Source organism: Sphaeramia orbicularis, chromosome 3, assembly GCF_902148855.1.
Source record: "Sphaeramia orbicularis chromosome 3, fSphaOr1.1, whole genome shotgun sequence".
Taxonomy (NCBI): Eukaryota; Metazoa; Chordata; class Actinopteri; order Kurtiformes; family Apogonidae; genus Sphaeramia; species Sphaeramia orbicularis.
The window spans coordinates 19051659-19070887 of record NC_043959.1 but is presented as its reverse complement, the minus strand read 5'-3'; the positions used below and the strand labels follow the sequence as shown (position 1 = coordinate 19070887).

The 19229-nt window shown below is 37.9% G+C and overlaps 1 protein-coding gene across 1 annotated transcript in view; it reads right to left on the bottom strand.

Moving 5' to 3' along the window:
* The window catches only part of LOC115437812 (protein Smaug homolog 1-like), a 33800-nt gene extending 21463 nt beyond the window's left edge, over nt 1–12337 (bottom strand). Inside the window, 7 exon segments of the mRNA XM_030161166.1 lie at nt 1520–1606; nt 3121–3230; nt 4439–4729; nt 11835–11874; nt 11876–12046; nt 12048–12305; nt 12308–12337. Of these exon segments, the coding sequence (XP_030017026.1) occupies nt 1520–1606; nt 3121–3230; nt 4439–4729; nt 11835–11874; nt 11876–12046; nt 12048–12305; nt 12308–12337 (987 nt within the window).
* Nucleotides 12338–19229: the final 6892 nt, after the last annotated feature.

Sequence of the window (19229 nt, the reverse complement as noted above, 5' to 3'; positions counted from 1 at the left end):
TAAATTCGGAGACGCTCCTTCCTGGATTAGGTGTTCCTTTAGCCGCCGTCTCAGATACATAACACGGGCTGAGAATGGACACGCTTCAGGAAACAGAGGCGGCGGCGGCGTCCCAGATGAATCTGAATAACTTTAAAGGGTACCTGTAGTGAATTTTTATCACTAGCTATTTCAGAACATCACATACAATACTAGTGGTTCCGTCAGGTAACTTTCATCATAGCCCGATGTCAAGTACCACGTCACTGCTCCGTCAGTCAGGCATGGTCAGAGACATGTTTCCACCGTCATGGGCTGTTCCAACACCGGTACTGACCCAGACTGGTTGTATTATCCAATTACCTGGGCTGAGATGGACTGGTCACTGACCCTGTACAGCAGACCCCAGTCTAAGATGACACATTATTGCCCAGTGCTGGGTTACACCTCTAGGATAATGACGGAGTGCAATGCTTGTTTTTATTCTGCATATATATTTATACTTTTTTTCTTCTCTTTTAAAGTGTTTTGCACTATGTACCACAAGAGAGTTGTCTCTTTTAATTTCATTGTACATATGTATAACGACAATAAAGGCATTCTATTCTATTCTATTCTATTCTATTCTAATGCGGCTGCACAAACAAGCACCAACACGTGCTTTAAAGGAGTGATATTTTGCTTTTTTAAATGGAATTCTTCATTTTCCAACATTTCCCTGTTGTCTGCATAAACTGTAAATGCTCTGTTTGGGTCTGAATTCTTCATTCATTCAACTCCACAGGTCCATCTTCAACCCTATTTCTGAGTAATGACACCAGAAAGGTGGTTTGGAGTGCTGGCCCTTTAAATGTACATGAGCCACTTCAGGCCCCGCCCCCTCCAGGTTATTGGCTGTGCTGCTCTGTCCCGTTCAACCAACAACTCAATATTTAAGGTAACGGGCTCCAAGTCTGAACATATTTTCAGTCTGGACTACAACCGCTGCTGCTGACAAACAATTATGGAGAAATACTGGAGAAATGTTCGTCTCAAGTCTGGACCTTATATGTGCAAATGTTGTGATGTAACTAGTTATAAAACGTAACAAATTAAGCAGGAATTGAAACAGGTTGTAGAAATCCACTGGATTTTTGCTGGAATGAATATAAAGATAATTTTGCAGCAGCTGGAGGGTTCAAATTCAAACTGTATGAACTATTAGGATCCAAGTGCACAAATAAATGAACCACAGATTAATAAAAGTGGGTTTAGACAAATATGAGCCCTTTAACTCAGTTGTACTCACTGACTGCTGCTTGTTTACTCGCATTCATCACCCAGAATCAACGATGGTACGTCACTTACGTCTACCCCCCGCCCGAAATTCACGTAATAAAAAGGTCCAGTGTGGTGCATTTGAGGTGATTTTTACTGAATTTGCGCTTCTCTTGCTTTAAAGTAAAACACAAAGTACAATTAAAGTCATAAGTACGACCAGTACAGGTACACTTTAAGGAAAACGTGGACTTCGGAATACGAGGACGGTGGTGGGACTGACCTTCTCCAGGCTGCGAAGGAGGTTCTGTCTGTCCTTGAGCTTCTGGATGCTGATGACGATCTTGTGTCTGGCTCCTTTGGTGACCTTCTGCAAGAAGAAAACCATTACTAACAGTTTCAACAAGACAGACCTGCAGAGTAACTACATTAGACACACAAAGACAAATACATTTGAACTGAACTTCAGAGGTTTATTTAACCCTTTCATGCCCAGTGTTCATCTATTCTACAGCGGTTCTCTTATATATCCTTCTGAGACCCAGGAAAGTCCCAGTTTTGGCTTTTTTACATTAAATAATTGCCTTTTTTTTGAAATAGCACGATGCAGGAGTTTTTTCAGATGCATTTTTTTTTTTTTTTTTTTTTTTTATGGACTGCCCTTTGCCTTGGATAGCATTTTTTTTGTTTGTTTGGGGTTTTCTTTGTCAATAAAACTGTCAAACTCTTGTCACCTACAGAGGACAAAAATGCATTGCTGGGTCTCAGGAGGATATGAATGGGTTTGGTTGTTTTAGTTCCATATCAACCAAAACTGTGGACACGAGTGCGTCATCCCATACACTGACACCTATTGGCCATTCCTGGGAAGTGCTTTTTTTTTTTTTTTAAAACTCATAACCAAGATGGCCGACAGGAAGTCAGAAATGCTGAAAATCCCAGGAATATCTTGTAAATCCTTGTATAGCAGGAAACATCCCTGAAGGTAGAAAAATATGCAGCATCAAGTAACATCTAAGGATTAATATTACTGGTAAATATTCCACAGATTTATTTTATATTGGAAGAAATTTGCAATTAATCCAATGTTGAATAAATTGGATGCCATGCATCACTGGCTTGTACTTGTACTTGTACTTTTACTTGTCCTTGTATTTGTACTTGAACTTGTATTTATATTGGTACTTGTACATGTACTTGTTCTTGTAAATGTACTTGTTCTTGTACTTGTATTTGTACTTGTGCTTGTATTTGTCTTGTACTTGTTCTTGTTTTTGTACTTGTACTTGTATTTGTACTAGTATTTGTCTTGTGCTTGTTCTTGTATTTGTACTTATACTTGTATTGGTACTTGTACTTGTACATGTACTTTTTCTTATACTTGTACACGTACTAGTACTTGTTCTTGTACTTCTACATGTATTTGTACATATATCACAGCCTATTTCCTCATCTTCTTCTTCTTCCACCTCTGGATGGACACCTGGAGGAAGTTGCTGCTTCCCGGTGAACTGGTTAATTTTAGCTGCATCCTCTGTTTCAGAATAGACTCTTCAACGTCTTCAAGTGCAAACACAGCAGTCGCCAACTCTGTCTGAGCGTTAATTTTAATACGGAGCCGCTGACGGCATTTACATAACCAGCCGGCCATCCCTTCATGTTCAACTGCAGCTGTGGTTCCACCTGTCAGAGGTTGATCACTTTATATTCTTCATATATTTTAAATTGACCTGTCGTTTATCCAGGCTGGAGCAGTTTATAATTTACAAAGTCAGGCTGGGAATTCATATTGACCTTCCAGTAAAAACTCATGGACTATTGGATTATTGATGCACATCCACAGAGTTAAACATCCCACATCCTTTCTGTTGATTTAACACTGACCTGAGCCTCGAGCTGCTCCTCTGTCAGTGACAGCATCTCATCATACGTCATGGTGGAAAACAGAGCAGCGTATTTATGGAGGCGGAGACTCTTCAACCAGGCAGGAACATCTGTGATGGACAGACGTGGACATGACTCAGCATTAACCATCTGGACCAGGGACGTCAAAGTTGTTTCAGTTCAGGTTCCACATTCAGCCCAATTTGATCTCCAGTGGATCAGACCAGTAAATAACAACAGAACCAGGGTTCCAGGCACAACAAACCCCGCCCCTCGCACATGTTGTAGCTTATTTTGGTATCGATCCAGCTGAAGTCATCATGTCTATGCGTGTGCTGATGTCAGCATATAAGTTGCTCTATATATGTACCAAGTTTGAAGTAAATTGAAAGAAAATTGATGTTTTATAGACATGTGAAGTTCTGCCCATTTTAAATAAAAGTAAAAAAAAAAATTTTTTTAATTAATACAAAAATTTTAACTTTGACCTACTTTTCCCATAATGTAATCACATCTGTTCTGGGTCACTGGCAATCTATAAACCAAATTTGGCATGAATTCAACCAATACTTTTGCTGCTAAAGTGTTAGCAAACAGACCAACAAACCGAACAAAAAACAACACCCCTTGCTTCGGGGGGGGGGGGGGGGGGGGGGGGGGTGGGTAATAACCCATAATAATGAAAAAAAATTATATTATTCCCATAAATAATGTCAACTCCATTTTTTTCTCTTCGTTTCAGCGCACAAAAATTACATTGAATTATAAAATTGAAATAAAATATAAAATAAAATAAAAAAATATTTAAAAAAATAAAATAAAATAAAATTTTATGTATATGTGTGTGTATGCATATATATGTATATATCTGTGTATGATTATGTATTTACATATATGTGTTATTGTATTATATGTTTATTTAAATCATAATATATTTGTTCATAATAATATAAAGCCAGAAACCAAATTATTTAATAATAAGTATCAGTCATATATAGTATATAGTATAGATCTGCTTAGACTAGGAAAATTATTACTGTTATTAATTATTTAAGGAGAAGGGGTGGGAGTTTATAAGTCATACTTCTTCTCACTCCTTTTCAAATACGTATTATATGTCTTATGTCATGTTAAGTGTTCTGTTTATTTATTTTCTTCTGTTTTAACATTCATATTCGAAATAAAAACATCAATCAGTCAATCAAATTAGTGACCTAGGGTTGAACAGGTTGAAGTCTGTTAAATATGCGATCCTCCCTCTACCTGTGTGGCATTAATACAGTTGAATCCAGCTGAATTGTGGGTATTTGCTACTTACCTCTCATGCCGCTGCCCTCCTCATGGAAGGAGCTGCGATGGAGGGCGGAGCCTCCTCCCAGCCCTGCCTCATCCAGATGCTCACTGCCTCCGCTGCCTGAGGAGGCGATGCTGCTCTGGGGGGACAGGGGGGCGTGGTCAGGGGCAGGGCCTCGGGACGTCCGGAGGTCCTCCTGGGACAGCCAGACGTGGCCCAAAGGCTGGTTACTGGGGCCGCTCATGGGCGGAGTCAGGGATACAGAGCGTTTCAGGGGGCTGTGCTGTTGGCCGCCGCCGCCGCCACTGGACAGAACTGTGGAGAAACCAGGAGAAACGTCACAACAGGGACTCAATTACTGTTATTTAACCAAGATGTCCATAACTAAACCTTCATTTAATACTAATTAATCATCATATGACTGAGAATCTATGTCTGTAGTGCAGTGTAAAGTAGAGGAACACGTGACAGAAAACACACACCTTTTAACTCCATATTCATCTCTTTCCAGTGTGAAAGTATTATTTAACCCTTAAAGACCCAAACATCCACCATTGTCCAAAAGCATCTACTGATCTAAAATATTTAATACCTTTTTGTTTAATGTTCAGTTAATGAACATACTGTACCATGAACATGATGAATAATGAGAAAAACTATGCAAAAAATGGACTAAAATGAAGTAAAAAAAAGAAAAAAAAAAGGAACAAAATGAACAAAAAAAAAGCCAAAATGATCAATAAAATTAACAAAAATTAATAACCTACAAAATAATAAGTGTTAAGAATAAAATAAGCCACAAACTGAACCAAACTGAAGAAAAAATAATAAAATAAAAAACACAATGTTAAATAACAGTAATATTAATAAAAAAGCAGCATCAAAATGAACAAAAACAAATAAATAAAGTAAAATGTAAAATAAATGAATAAAAATGATCAGTAATTAGTAAAATAAAATTAATGATGTTACGAGGAGGTGTTTTTTAACACTAAAGGCTTGTAATACATCAGGATTCACCAGTCCATCATATTATAATTAGGAGGTAAATTAAGACTAATTATCAAGCATCATCATATGACTGGTTTTTTAACAAAAATATCAAATAAAATTGTGCAAACATTAAACTGCAGGGCTAAAATGTCTAACATTTTGCCAATTAACTGATTGATTGGTCTCAAGTTCTAACTAATGATTATTTACTTATTATGTTTTATTTAGTCAATTAATCGTTTGCTTTACTCATCAATAAATCATTCTCTCTGATTTGTATTCAAGCATTTCTTATTCAAAGAATTCTTTTGTTGATTACCATTTTTTTCCTGCATTGACAGGTATAGGTTCTGTTCGACTGTTGATGTCATATCGTGATTTAGAATTGAAAAATTAACATAATAACTTTTTAAAGACAAAACTTTGTTCTAAAATATCAGACAATGACACACAAAACAACATCCTCAAAGGTCTGATTGGATCCACAGCCCAAACATATTAAGTTTACAGTCACCGAAAATGTTCAAATTTACAAGGGCTGAAAAATGAAAACCATGCTATAAAACTACATTCTCACATTAGTTATTATTGTTTTGTATCCCAGACCCCTGTTAGAAAAGAAACACCTGAATTCAACATGTCTACATACTTTTGTCCAAATAGTGTATATTCAGTTTAGTTACATATTCAACCTGTGTGTTTTAAGGTTTTCCAGCGTCCATTCTGCTGCTGAAGGAGGTAAACAGAATAAAAAGGTGTCGAGCCAAAGAGCTTTTTGTGTCGCCGCTGTGACGGGAGGCTGCTGCGCTCTCTCCTCCTCGTCCCTATATGCGGTCCTCTTACTGCCGGCGCTATGTATAGGACTTCATGGGCCCTGTTTTAAAATAGGTCCCAGCTAACATTACAAGTTCCAGTCCCTAAATATTAGCCATTTTCCCTAAATACAGTCCCCCACAAAGGCTGCCTTACAAGGGAAAGGATGGATGGTATGTGCACTGTGGCTTGGGCGAGGACCGTGGAGTATGGAGGGGGGGCGACCAGGGGGGGTTAAGAGGATGTTGTGTCAGTGATGAAGCTGGACAATAGTGGACAAACATGATGCCTAGAGAAAGGGACGGGACCAGTTGTGATGCACATATAACTACTGATACATCCGTCTTAAAATAGAATTAAATTAGAATTAAATGAGTAGCTGTGCTTTACATCACCTATTCCTTTTATTCCCTGTACTATAACACAAATATATACTTTCTACAGATACTAACTCTCGGAATCCCACCCTAGACGTCCTTCTAATCACCAAAAGCACAAAATCTGTCACAATGTTTATTATCATACGGTTTTGTTTTTAACTTTTTTGGGGGATTTTCATCAGCTTGAACCATAAACACCTAAACACTCAATAACGGTCATATTTTTAAATCCTTTTAATGCCATGTTTGTACTGTAAACACACCATATTTTTTGACCCAAAAAAAAAACACACACACACACACACACCAATATTCTACATAAAAATGGGATTTTTTTTTCTCCAGATTTTTTCATCCTGGCATACAGTAAGTCAATGATTAACACCAGCACTGGTTAGTATGCATTATTACTTTCTGTGTTAGGTTAAATATTAAAGGAGTGATATTTACTGTTTATATTATATACCTGCCTTCTGCACCTGCTTTTATCTGTTTTTAATGTGTTTGGTTTTTGTTTTTATCTGCTGTATGTAAAGTGTCTTTGAGTTCCATGAAAAGCCCTATACAAATAAAATGTATTATTATTATTATTGTTATTATTATTATGTTTCTTTTTTAATGGAATTCTTAATTTTCCAACATTTCCCTGTGGTCTGCATAAACTGTAAATACTCTGTTTGGGTCTGAATTCTTCATTCATTCAACTCCACAGGTCCATCTTCAACCCTATTTCTGAGTAATGACACCAGAAAGGTGGTTTGGAGCGCTGGCCCTTTAAATGCACATGAGCCACTTCAGGCCCCGCCCCCTCCAGGTTGTCGGCTGTGCTGCTCTGTCCTGTTCAACCAACAACTGAACATTTTAGGTAATGGTCTCCAAGTTTGGACATATTTTCAGTATGGACTACAACCACTGCTGCTGACAAACAATTATGGAGAAATACTGGAGAAATGTTCGTCTCAAGTCTGGACCTTATATGTGCAAATGTTGTGACGTAACGAGTTACAGACATAAGAAATTAAGCAAGAATGAAAACAGTTGTAGAAATCCACTGGATTTTTGCTGGAATGAATATAAAAATAGTTTTTCAGCAGCTGGAGGGTTCAAATTCAAACTGTATGAACTATTAGGGTCCAAACACACAAATAAATGAACCACAGACTAAGAAAAGTGGGTTTACATAAATACGAGCCCTTTAAATGCTAACGTGTCAGTGTGCATCTTTTACTCACTTGGGAGAGAAAGGTGTTAGTGCAGTAATTTTAACATTCTTTACAATGTGCTGATTTAGTGGTCGGTCAGAATTTCAAAAATCATGCAAAAATGAACAACTTTTGAATTCTAACCCAATACAAATTGTGAAAAATAATATGATCTTTTGTAACATACGTTGCAAAGTGTGCATAATATACTCACCTGAGTACCGGAGGCTTAATATGATGTGAGTTTTAATTCCACATGCACCATAAACGCCCTTCAAACAGACTGGACTTTTTCACTTTTACTGCAGTAAACATGTTGTATCAGTATTTCTACTTTACCATAGTACTTTAGGACAGTCTCTCCTGTTGCATCTTGACGAGGACATGTTTATATTCCGATATCAGTCATTTTCTGTCACCTCTTAATTCTCTGTGGGGTCAGAGCCTAACGTAGCTGACACTGAACTACAGTGGAAGAGGAAGGGGTGGTGTTGACCCTGGACAGATCAGAATATAGAGGTGAACTGTTGTAGTTGATTATTGGATCTGTTAAGGTGGGTGTCTTTGGATGGTGGGAGGGGGTCGGGGTCTCCAAAACATGGGGAGAACATGTAAACTCCACACAGAGAGGTCCTGACTGTGATCAAACAGGGGGTGTCAAACATACGGCCCATGGCCCAAAACCGGCCCTTGGGACGAATTTGTGAAATGCCAAAACTAGGATATCAAAACCATTTTAGTTACAGTCCAGTTAAACTGCAAATGTTTTACTTAACAAAAGTAAAATTACATGAAAATATTTACATTTACAAACTACTGTTTCACAAAAAAGGGGAATAACATGAATAACCGTTATAGTTCAGTGTTTTTCAACCTTGGGGTTGGGACCCCATGTGGGGTCGCCTGAAATTTATAGTAATTGATAAAATAATTTAAAAAAACTTACTAATAAAAAATATATGTTGAGTTGACAGAGACAATCCCAATCCATAGAAGACAAGACAAACTGTGAGTCTGAAAACTGAAGCACTGTGGTAGTGTTTGTCTTTCAAATGTTCATTGTGGTCAGTTTCAGATGCTGCAGCTCTTTCATAATTCATAGTTTGAGTTCTTGTTTGTTCAGTATTAATTGTCAGCCTTGTAAATCCAAGCTGGACTGACTGCACCATTTCCTGACCAAGGAAAATCAAATTCTCACTTTGTGCAGTAATCTACACCTGGCTTTTCTGCCTCCATCCATAATAATATAACATTATATTGACTAAATGTCCTCTAAAATTCACATTTATTTGCAACATAGTATAGCAAACTATTACATGATCAAAAACGAATGAATTTTAGCAAAAAAAATATGTCTTCGTTTTGAATGTCTTGGGGTCACCAGAAATTTGTGATGTTAAAATGGGGTCACGAACCAAAAAAGGTGTGAAACCACTGGTGTAGTTGTTTCAAGTTTAGTTGAAAAACAAGTGTAATTATACCAATATTCTGGCCTGTTACTAAATGTTCTGTGTATTTGTAGATCCACTGTGATCCGTAAGTTTTAATGCACATATGTAAATGATACACTGAGGTATAATATTATTAAAACTGCACTTATATTTCAACTTAATTCCTTCAACTTATTTCAGGTTGTACACAGTTCTTCATTTTATTCACATTTTTTAAAGGATAGTTTGTAGATGTAAACATTTTCTTCGTGTAATGTTATTTTTTTCCCTCTAAAACAAACAGAAAAGTTTGTAGTTGCTTAGTAGCGTTGCATGTATTTACAAAATTTAAATTTTTTTCAAGTTATTCACGTCTTTTTTGTGAAAGGATAGTTTGTAAATGTAAAGATCTTCATATTTTGATGATTTTAAATGATTGATGATTGAAATGATTTTAAACTAAAGCATGAATGAATGATTGATATGATTTTAAACTAAAGCAAAGAGAAAAACTTTTAGTCGTCATTATCTGTAGGCTATTGTGTTATTATTTTACTGGTTTGACCCACTTGAGATCATATTGGACTGAATATGACCCTGAACTAAAATAACTTTGATACCATTGAATTAAACTACATATGACCCTGCATAGAGGTAAAGATCTGATGTTCATTGTGATTCCGTGATCCTGACTGATATTAACACTGATTTTGTTCCGAACCGGCCAGACCTGAAGGCGACCTCCAGTCATGTCTGTTTTCCAGAAACGTCCACCACCATGAGTCTGAGGTAACTGAAGGCTTTTGTACAAACCGCACGTGGTCAAAAATACAAGAGGATCTTTCTTGGAGAAGTGAGCGAGGCTTTAAATGTGTCTGTATTTATAAACCCTCAGCTGTTTCTTTCATCTCCCAGAAAAAAATAACAGAGCTCTTGCATTCTTGTCTGGAAATATCCTGCTCCGAGTACAGTTTAGTTGAATTGACTGGGCCGTGGCCTCGCTGTGGCGGTATTCAGAGTAATGACAGTAATGAGAACGTTAGTAAAGTACAAATATTTGCACTGAAATGTTGGGGATACAGGTGAAATGTTCTCAAGCAGATACCTGAAACCTCTAGTGAAGTTCATTCATGATCCCAGCACAGGAACTTTTAGCTTTTACCCTGGACTTTGAAAAACCTCGACAAGTTTCCACTGAAATTTCCAGGTATAAAAAAACTTTCCCTCGACCCCAAACTTTCTCTGATTAAAGTTTCCTAGTAGGGGGGCGGGACTTCTATATTCCTAAAATTCTTGGGGGTGGGGCTGTGTGCTGATTGGTGGAACACACTGTCAGTGTTCCGTACTTCTGTTTACCCTCCATGTTTTACCTTCCGGTATCTGAGTATATTATGCACACTTTGCACTTCATGTTATAAAAGGTCATATCATTTTTCACAATTTGTTTTAGGTCAGAATTCAAAAGTTGTTCATTTTTGCATGATTTTTAAAATTCTGACCCAGCCACTAAAATCAGCACATTATAAACACTGGAAAATTCCCACACGAACACTCTTCTCCTGTGAGTAAAAAAATGTGCATTGACACAATTTAGCATTTAACATTTGACCACAAATAAAAAAATAATAATGCATATTAACCAATGTTACTGTTAATCACTGACATATGCCAGGATGAAAAAAATCTGAGAATAAGTATTCCAATATTCAGGTAGTATATTGGGGGGGGGGGGTTCTGTATCAAAAAATATAGTTTGCTTACATTACAAACATGACATTTAAAGAGTTAAAGTATATGACAGTTATTGAGTATTTGGTATTTTTGTTTATGGCTGAAGGTGATGAAATACAAAAAAACCCAAAACAAAACCTAAAATTAAATCAATCAATATGTATGAAAAACATTCTGACATTATGTTGTCCTCTTTGGACGGGACAAATCCAAGGATGTCTGCATCTTTTCTGTGCAGATCACATGGTTTTATTTGTGAAATAGTAAAACACGAGGAACAACAGAAGCGTCCTCCTTCCTGGCGTGTGTCGGTAGCCGTTTATGGCATCATCATGCTTCTTGTTAGCACCACCTACTGGATTGGGGGAGTAGTGCAGTGTCTTTTACCACTGACCCATACCAATCAGAACCACACAGATTACCAGGAATTCTTTTACCCTGGTAAATTTATCTGAAATAAAAGTTCCAGGAAATGTTGGTGGAAAATGGTTGGACTAATGCCTCTCACCCCTAAAGGAAATCTGCATAAATTTGGAAATTCACATGATGTCTGATAATTCAGTTACCCAGGTACCTTAAGGACACATACAAGCCTTTTGTCCAACATTCCTCCAGCTCTCTGGTTCAAGCTAATAAAGAAACTGAAAGCAAAGAAAAAGAAGTTTCCACAGTTCAACAAACTATTGCGTCATAGCTAAACAGGTACCCAGGTAAATAAATTCCTGGAAATGTTGGTGGAAAAGGGGCTGTTGCCTTTCACCTCGAAAAAAACCCTGTATAAATGTGGAAATTCATGTCTTCTTTTGCTAATTCATTTAGAAGTGCTAATAGATGTGGGTGAAAGGACTTGTAACGTAGCCCATTGACTTACTGGCGTTTCCGCCTCCACCGGTTCCCACTGTGTTGATGGTCCGCTGGCACAGAGGATGATGGGTAACGGAGCAGGTGTCCATTCTCACAGCCCTGGTGCTGCTGATGCCAGCCTCCACCTAGGCCCGAGTCCCTGGAGCTCTGCCAGCCGTTGAGCCGGTCGTCGGAGCCGTAGCGCTGGTGGTGGTGCAGGGAGTACAGGTCCCCGACGACGAGGTGTTGGGGAGGAGGACGACGACGACGAGCCCGAGGAGTTGAGGGTGGACGGAGGCGTGGACTGGTGGTGGGCGTGGTGGTGGGGCCCGGCAGGCGGGGGCCGCTCCAGGGAGTCCCCCCGGGCGGCAGCCCTCTCCTCCAGGTGGTTGAGCCACAGCGCCAGGGCGGCCCGGTCCTCCAGAGACGTGGCCGGGTGGATGAGAGCGTAGGACAGCAGCTGGCGAGACTCCTCCAGGTAGTGGCCGTGCTCAATGGGTGGTGGGCCAGGATGCGAGGCAGCAGACGCATGTACTCCCCTTTGGCCTCCACGTTACGGGTTTTGAGCAGCGGCAGGTGGGTGAGCACCAGGGAGATGACACGCTCCTTAGGCTCAGTCTGCCATTGGCTGATCACGCTGGAGGAAACAGGAAACAGGAAGAAACTCATCAGTGACAAAACTCAGAACATGGGGTTTGAACATTGGTCGAGAGAACCAGAACATGAAACTAAAACTGAAGAAAGATTGAAGACAGAGGTTAAAACCAGCAGATGACCTGCATGTTTGGATGAGTGATGGATGAGTTTCTGCTTGGGTTTTTACCCATTTATTTTGTAGCAGGTTTTATATGATGCACAGATAGGATGGTACTACTGCATATAATAAAGATATTCTATTCTATTCTATTCTATTCTATTATGGTACTCTGAGGTTTGTCACAGGCCCTCAGAGTTTGCACAAATATAGAATAGAATAGAATAGAATAGAATAGAATAGAATAGAATAGAATAGAATAGAATACTGGAGGAGACCTTGGGGAAGACCTAGGACACGCTGGCGAGACTATGTCTCTTGGCTGGCCTGGGAACGCCTTGGGATCCCCCTGGAAGAGCTAGAGGAACTGTCTGGGGAGAGGGAAGTCTGGGCATCCCACTTAGACTGTTGCCCCTGCAACCCGGCCCCAGATAATGGCAGAAAATGGGATTGGATGGATGAATAGAATACTTGTATTGTCATTGCGTGTACAACGAATTATTAGTGCTACTCCAGTCAGTGCAACGATTAGAATAAAAAATACAAGATGTAAGAAAATAAGAATAGAGCAATATATAAATTTAAATAAAAACTAAAAAGTAAATAAAAAAATAGAATGTATAGTTTTTAATTTAAAAAAAAAAGTAAAATAAGAACAGAACTAAAAGTAGAAACAAATAAAACAGACATGAATAGGCACAATATTAACAATATGTATATCTCTAAGAAATCTACAAAATAGTGCATTATGTTTAAATAAATATTGCATTGTTATGGAAGAAGAGAGAATTATTGCATGAACTTCTAGCATATATACTATATATATATATATATTATATATATATATATATATATATATTATATACATATTATATATATATTAATCTCCAGATATACAGTATCAAGAACATACAAGCCCTGTGATGACGCATTCATATAAATAAGGTATCCATAATCCAAAAGAGACATGAAAGTAGGAGGTGTCTTAGAACCACCTGAGGCGTCATGTGCAGACCCCTCCGGTCTACATCCACTGTACATGTGGTTGGTGATGAACAGCTGCTCCTACATATGAGGAGTCCAAAAACGGTTGATCTGAGGATGACGTAGCGCTTGGTGCACCGTCATCCTCCTGTTTGGTTCTTTGTCTAAACTCTGAGTCGGCTGCTGCTGTTACGGCTAATAAATATAAAATACACAACCTGGAGGCAGCGAGCTCTATTGTTGTCAGAGTCTGTCACTGTTTGGAGCCTGTTCATCCTGGGCCGGGAATACAAACACCACCAGGTCAGGATGACAGCTCCAAGCAAGAATAAAAATAAAAACTATATTTTATCTTAAAAAGTGATAACTTACAATAATAAAATTACAACCATTTTTTTAAAAAATCCAAATGAAATAACAAAGAAAATTAAAATAAACAATAAATATGAAAAAGTGTTATGTTATAAAACCATATTATCAAAGCTTTATTCCTGCACAAAGTGTGAAGTAGAATATGAAACCAACTAAATACAATAATGATCCACAAGACAAAGCCAACAACCAACCATCTGAATGAATCAATAATAAACCATCATGAAACAATTAAGACAAAGACACACAAGAGAAACCAATTATAATTATGATTACAATTAACTGAAACAATAAAATAGTACGAGAATAGACAACCTGAAATCAGTGCCATAAACCAGCCTAAAACAGATAAAAACCACAAAACTCCTTAAAAAATAGTAACATAATGTACACAGAATCAAATAGTATAGAAATAAAGTGTAAAACCAAAGAGGAGAATCAGAGCAAACTGAATTTAAGATAAGTAAAAAGAATTAAAATAGCATAAAATAACCTAAAGTTATACAATATGTTGAACACAGTTGGCATCTGATCCACATTACAGAGAAAAAGTTCATCAGGAAATATGTGATTACTAAATAAAATAAAACACAACAAACGTAAAGCTTTAACTTTACCCTGAGGTTTAATAATGAATGACAAATTTACAGACGGACCAGACTGGTTATCAGAGGGTCCAAATTAAAACACATGAGACCACAATGATTCCTGGAATAAATAATGGACTTATTTTAAGACAGAGGAGCTTTGGAGCCACCTGGAGCTGCCCCTAGTGGCCGTCAGGGGTATTACAGCTTTAATGTACTGTAGAATAGAATAGAATAGAATAGAATAGAATAAAAGAGCATCGAACAGAACAGAATAGAATAAAACAGTATAGAATAGAACAGAATAGAACAGAATACAAGAGCATCAAACAAAACCGAATGGAATAGAATAGAATAGATCTTTATTGTCACTGTCACAAGAACAGTGTAAATTAGTTTATCTGTGTTTCTGTTTAGCAGCAGATTAAAGTGCAAAAGGAAAGACTGTATAAAACTATTGTACCAACGTTATACTGACAATATTACTTCCTTTAGATCCGATGTCGTTGTCTGTTGGTAAAAGATGACAAAAATACTCACTCTCTGCATCAGCACAGTGGGTTGAATTTACATCATCTCAAATCCAGGTGGTTCTTATTGAAATAAAAGCCTCTGCTGTGTTTTATCCTGTATTTTCATATGGAACAGGAAATGTGATGTGATTCATCAGTGATGGATCTGTTTTTAGACAGATCTGAACAGGCCCTTGTTTCATGTGGATCTTGGACTAAGACAGAGTCAGACTGAGAGGGAGGAGGGGCTGATCTGAGGGGTGGGGGGGTGGGGGGGGGGTTCAGTGATGTAATCCTCATTTCCTCTGAATGAGGCAAGCCCCAGACCGTCGACCAACACCAACTGTTCCATGAGTCAAAACTCCTGGATTTCCAAGTGACTGGAAAACATTAACATGCACTGAAACCTCCGGAAGATCGCTGACAGAAGCACAGCGTTTCAGAGGAACGCCACTTCACACCGCTCCTGCGGGGTCAAAGGTCAAGTGGTGGTCCTCCGGAGTGAACAGAGATGTAGTATCTCTCACCACTCAGAGAGAGGTCACGCCCGGCAGAGGTCAAAGGTCAACTACTAGGACAATAGACCAAGAGAGAGAAACAGAAACAGAGGAGAAAACACAAAAAGTTTATGAATGGGTTAGGAACAGGATATGAACGGGTTATGAACGGGTTATGAATGAGGTTATGAACAGGTTATGAATGGGTTATAAACAGGTTATGAACGGTTTATAAAAAGGTTATGAATGTTTATGAACAGGTTATGAAAGGGTTATGAATGGGTTATAAACAGGTTCTGAATGTTATGAAAGGGTTATGAATTGGTTATGAATAGGTTATAAACGGGTAATGAATGTATATGAAAAGGTTATGAAAGGGCTATGAATGGGTTATGAACAGGTTATGAACGGGGTCATGAAAACTGTTATAAATGTGTTATAACCAGGTTATATACGGGTTATGAAAGTGTTATGAATGGGTTATGAACGGTTATGAAAAGTTATGAACAGGTTGTGAATAAGTTCTAAATGAGTTTTGAAAGTGTTATAAACGGGTAATGAACCAGTTATGAAAGGTTATGAACGGTTTATAAACAGGTTATGAATAGGTTATAAATGGATTATGAACAGTTTATGAATGCTATGAGTGGGTTATGAATGGGTTATGAAAGTGATATAAACGGGTTATGAACGGTTTATGAACAGGCTATGAACAGGTAATGAATGGGTATGAAAAGGTTATGAACAGGTTATGAATGGTTTATAAAAGGGCTATGAACAGTTTATGTAAGTTATGAATGGGTTATGAACAGGTTATGAATGGTTTATGAATGTTATGAAAGGTGTACAAACAAGGCCTGTAACAGTACACAAAATTTTAAGTTCGGTACGTTTTTGGTTTTGAAAGCCATGGTTCGGTTTTTTTTCGGTTCGGTACGGGAAGAAAAAAAACCCCTCAAAATGTCTTTACAGCATTATGAATTTTGAACATTCTTCCACAAATTTTTGGAGACAATAGAATATAGAAAAACAGGAATAATATAATTCTGCTCCTATAAATCAAATAGAAAATAAAATATTACTAAATGTATTTTAAACATTAGCATTGCACTTTTCCCTGAAAGGGAGTTTTGAACAAACAACAAAATCAAATCACAGTTCTGTCAGTTCACATTCTGCATAAAAATAACGAAAAAATTCCATATGAAGTGCAACATTAAGAAGTGGGCAAACTGGTATTCTGTTTTAACAAACTGAAGAGCAACACTGACAAATAAATTAACCTAATTATTTATTCTAGGACAGCGAAAAAACTGTTTAGGACACTTTGTGTACTGTGTGTGTGTGTGTGTGTGCGCGCAGGGTGCGACTTGTCAAAAACACAGAGGGTTTTTTTTTTTTTTTTTTTTTGTCGGAGGCGTGCGCGGGCGGGGGATACGTGGGGGTTCGGTCCATAACTAACATAACTAACGCTGGCGTGAAACTAAAGTGAAACTTTACATCCTTTCAACTCCTTTCCAACTTCCAACTCCCAGGTTCTATTCCTCTGTTATACTGTGTGTGTGTGTGTGTGTGTGTGTGTGTGAGACAGAGCTAGTGTCAGTGTTTTAGAACAACCGTAGTTCACAGGCGGCAAACAACGTTTGTCTTGTCGCTGATCTAGAACATATCAGATCTCTGCTGTTGTTTCTCCCCTTTCCACTTCATATATAATATATATAATATATATAATATATATATGAAATATAAATCATATATAAAACCCTATAAATGGTGGAAAAATCATTAGTAGAGTTTAAAACAGGACTATAATTGTTACTAACATGATATATTTACAAATATTCATAGAAAATTTTAAAAAAATGTTTTTGTCTTTAGGGTTTTCTTATTTCACCTTCATTAAATCTTCAATGTTCTGTTTCTGATCATAAAAAAGAATAAAATCACAAATAATAATGATAATAATAATAATAATAATTATAATAATAATAATAATAATAATTAATACCTTTCTTTAATCCGATTAAATCAAAATAAAAAGTATTGAATTGTTTTGTCTTGTTTTGGCTTTTATGTCTTTCATGTAATTTTAATCTTGTTGGATCTTTAATCAACTACCAGGTTTTTCCAACTATTCTTAAGAACTAATTAAACCAACAGAAAATAATGATTTGATATGTATTCAGGATAATTAAAGACCTTTTAATACTTTAAGTCAAATAATCAAGTTTATCAATTCAAGTCGCGATGGAGATGACAAGGACAAAGATGAGGAAGTAAAAAGGAAACAAGAAAACCAACAAAAACTGGTTTTATCACAAATAAACCACAGAATTTTCAGTGTCATAAGCATTAGTTGCACGTCTCTATGAAATGAAACAAACATCTCCTTCCACCCTGAAGAAAAGCCAGCCAACTCTTAAAAAAGATACCTGCTAATAAACTGATAGATTATTCATGAACTGTTCTAATCTGAACCTTTTTATTGTTCACATCACCCAGATTTAAATTGAAAATATTATATAATTCAAATATAACAGAACACAGAGATGACAAGAACATTCAGTTACTGTTTGCATCATAATTTCATAATAAACACTATGGAAATGACAGGAAAAAGTCAGAAAAATCAATACTGAACTACAGACTGATGAAACTTCCACTGGTTGAATGTCGGATTTTCAGCTCAGAGGATGGATCCTACTGAACAGATAAGAATCAATCTGAATCTGATGGTGACGCTCCGAGGGCTGAGAAGGTTTCCACTCAGTAACAGTGAAAACACACAGAAGAAGAAGCCCACTCTGAGGTAAAGAGTTTTAACTGTGCCACACAGGGACACGGGGGCATGCTGGGAAGTCATGAATCACAGCTGAACGCTGAAAAGGAAAGTCAGACCCAAACTGTGAAACCTCAGACAGAGAAAGTCATGTGTCGGAGGCTGACGCAGCGTTTCTCTGCTGTGAACTCCCAGTGCCATCGAGTCCTGGCACCAAGCGACCAAATAGAAGAGAATTCTGCCTCTGTCATATCCCCCCCCACCACCCCTGTCCACACCAACAACCCCCCCCATGGTCGACCTTCTCACCTTACAGACAGAACAACACAAACATAAGGCAGATAATCACTGCACATTCAACGAAACGTCAGATTTATATATGCAGGAGAAGGAGGAGAAGGAGAGGAAGGAGAAGGAGGAGGAGGAAGAGGAGGAAAAGGAGGAAAAGAAGGAGAAAAAGAAAGACAAGGAGAAGGAGGAGGAGAGGAAGGAGAAGGAGGCAGAGGAGAAGAAGCAAGAAGGAGAAGAAGAAGCAGTGGGAGGAGGAAGAGGAGGAGAAAAAGGAGAAAAAGAAATACAAGTAGAAGGAGGTGGAGGAGAGGAAGGAGAAGGAGGAGAAGAAGGAGGAGGAAGAGGAGGAAAAGAAGGAGAAAAAGAAAATAAAGGAGAAGGAGGAGGAGGAGGAGGAGAGGAAGAAGGAGGAGGTGGAGGAGAAGAAGGAGAAGGAGGAAGAGGAGAAGAGGCAGGAGGATGAGGAAGAGAAAAAGGAGAAAAAAAGACAAGTAGAAGCACAAAGAGGTGGAGGAGGGGAAGGAGAAGAAGGAGGAGGAGACAAAGAAGGAGGAAGAGGAGGAGAAGGAGAAGAAGCAGGAGGAGAAGAAGGAAGAGGAGGAAGAGGAGAAGAATACGGAGAAGGAGGTAGAGGAAGAGGAGAAGGA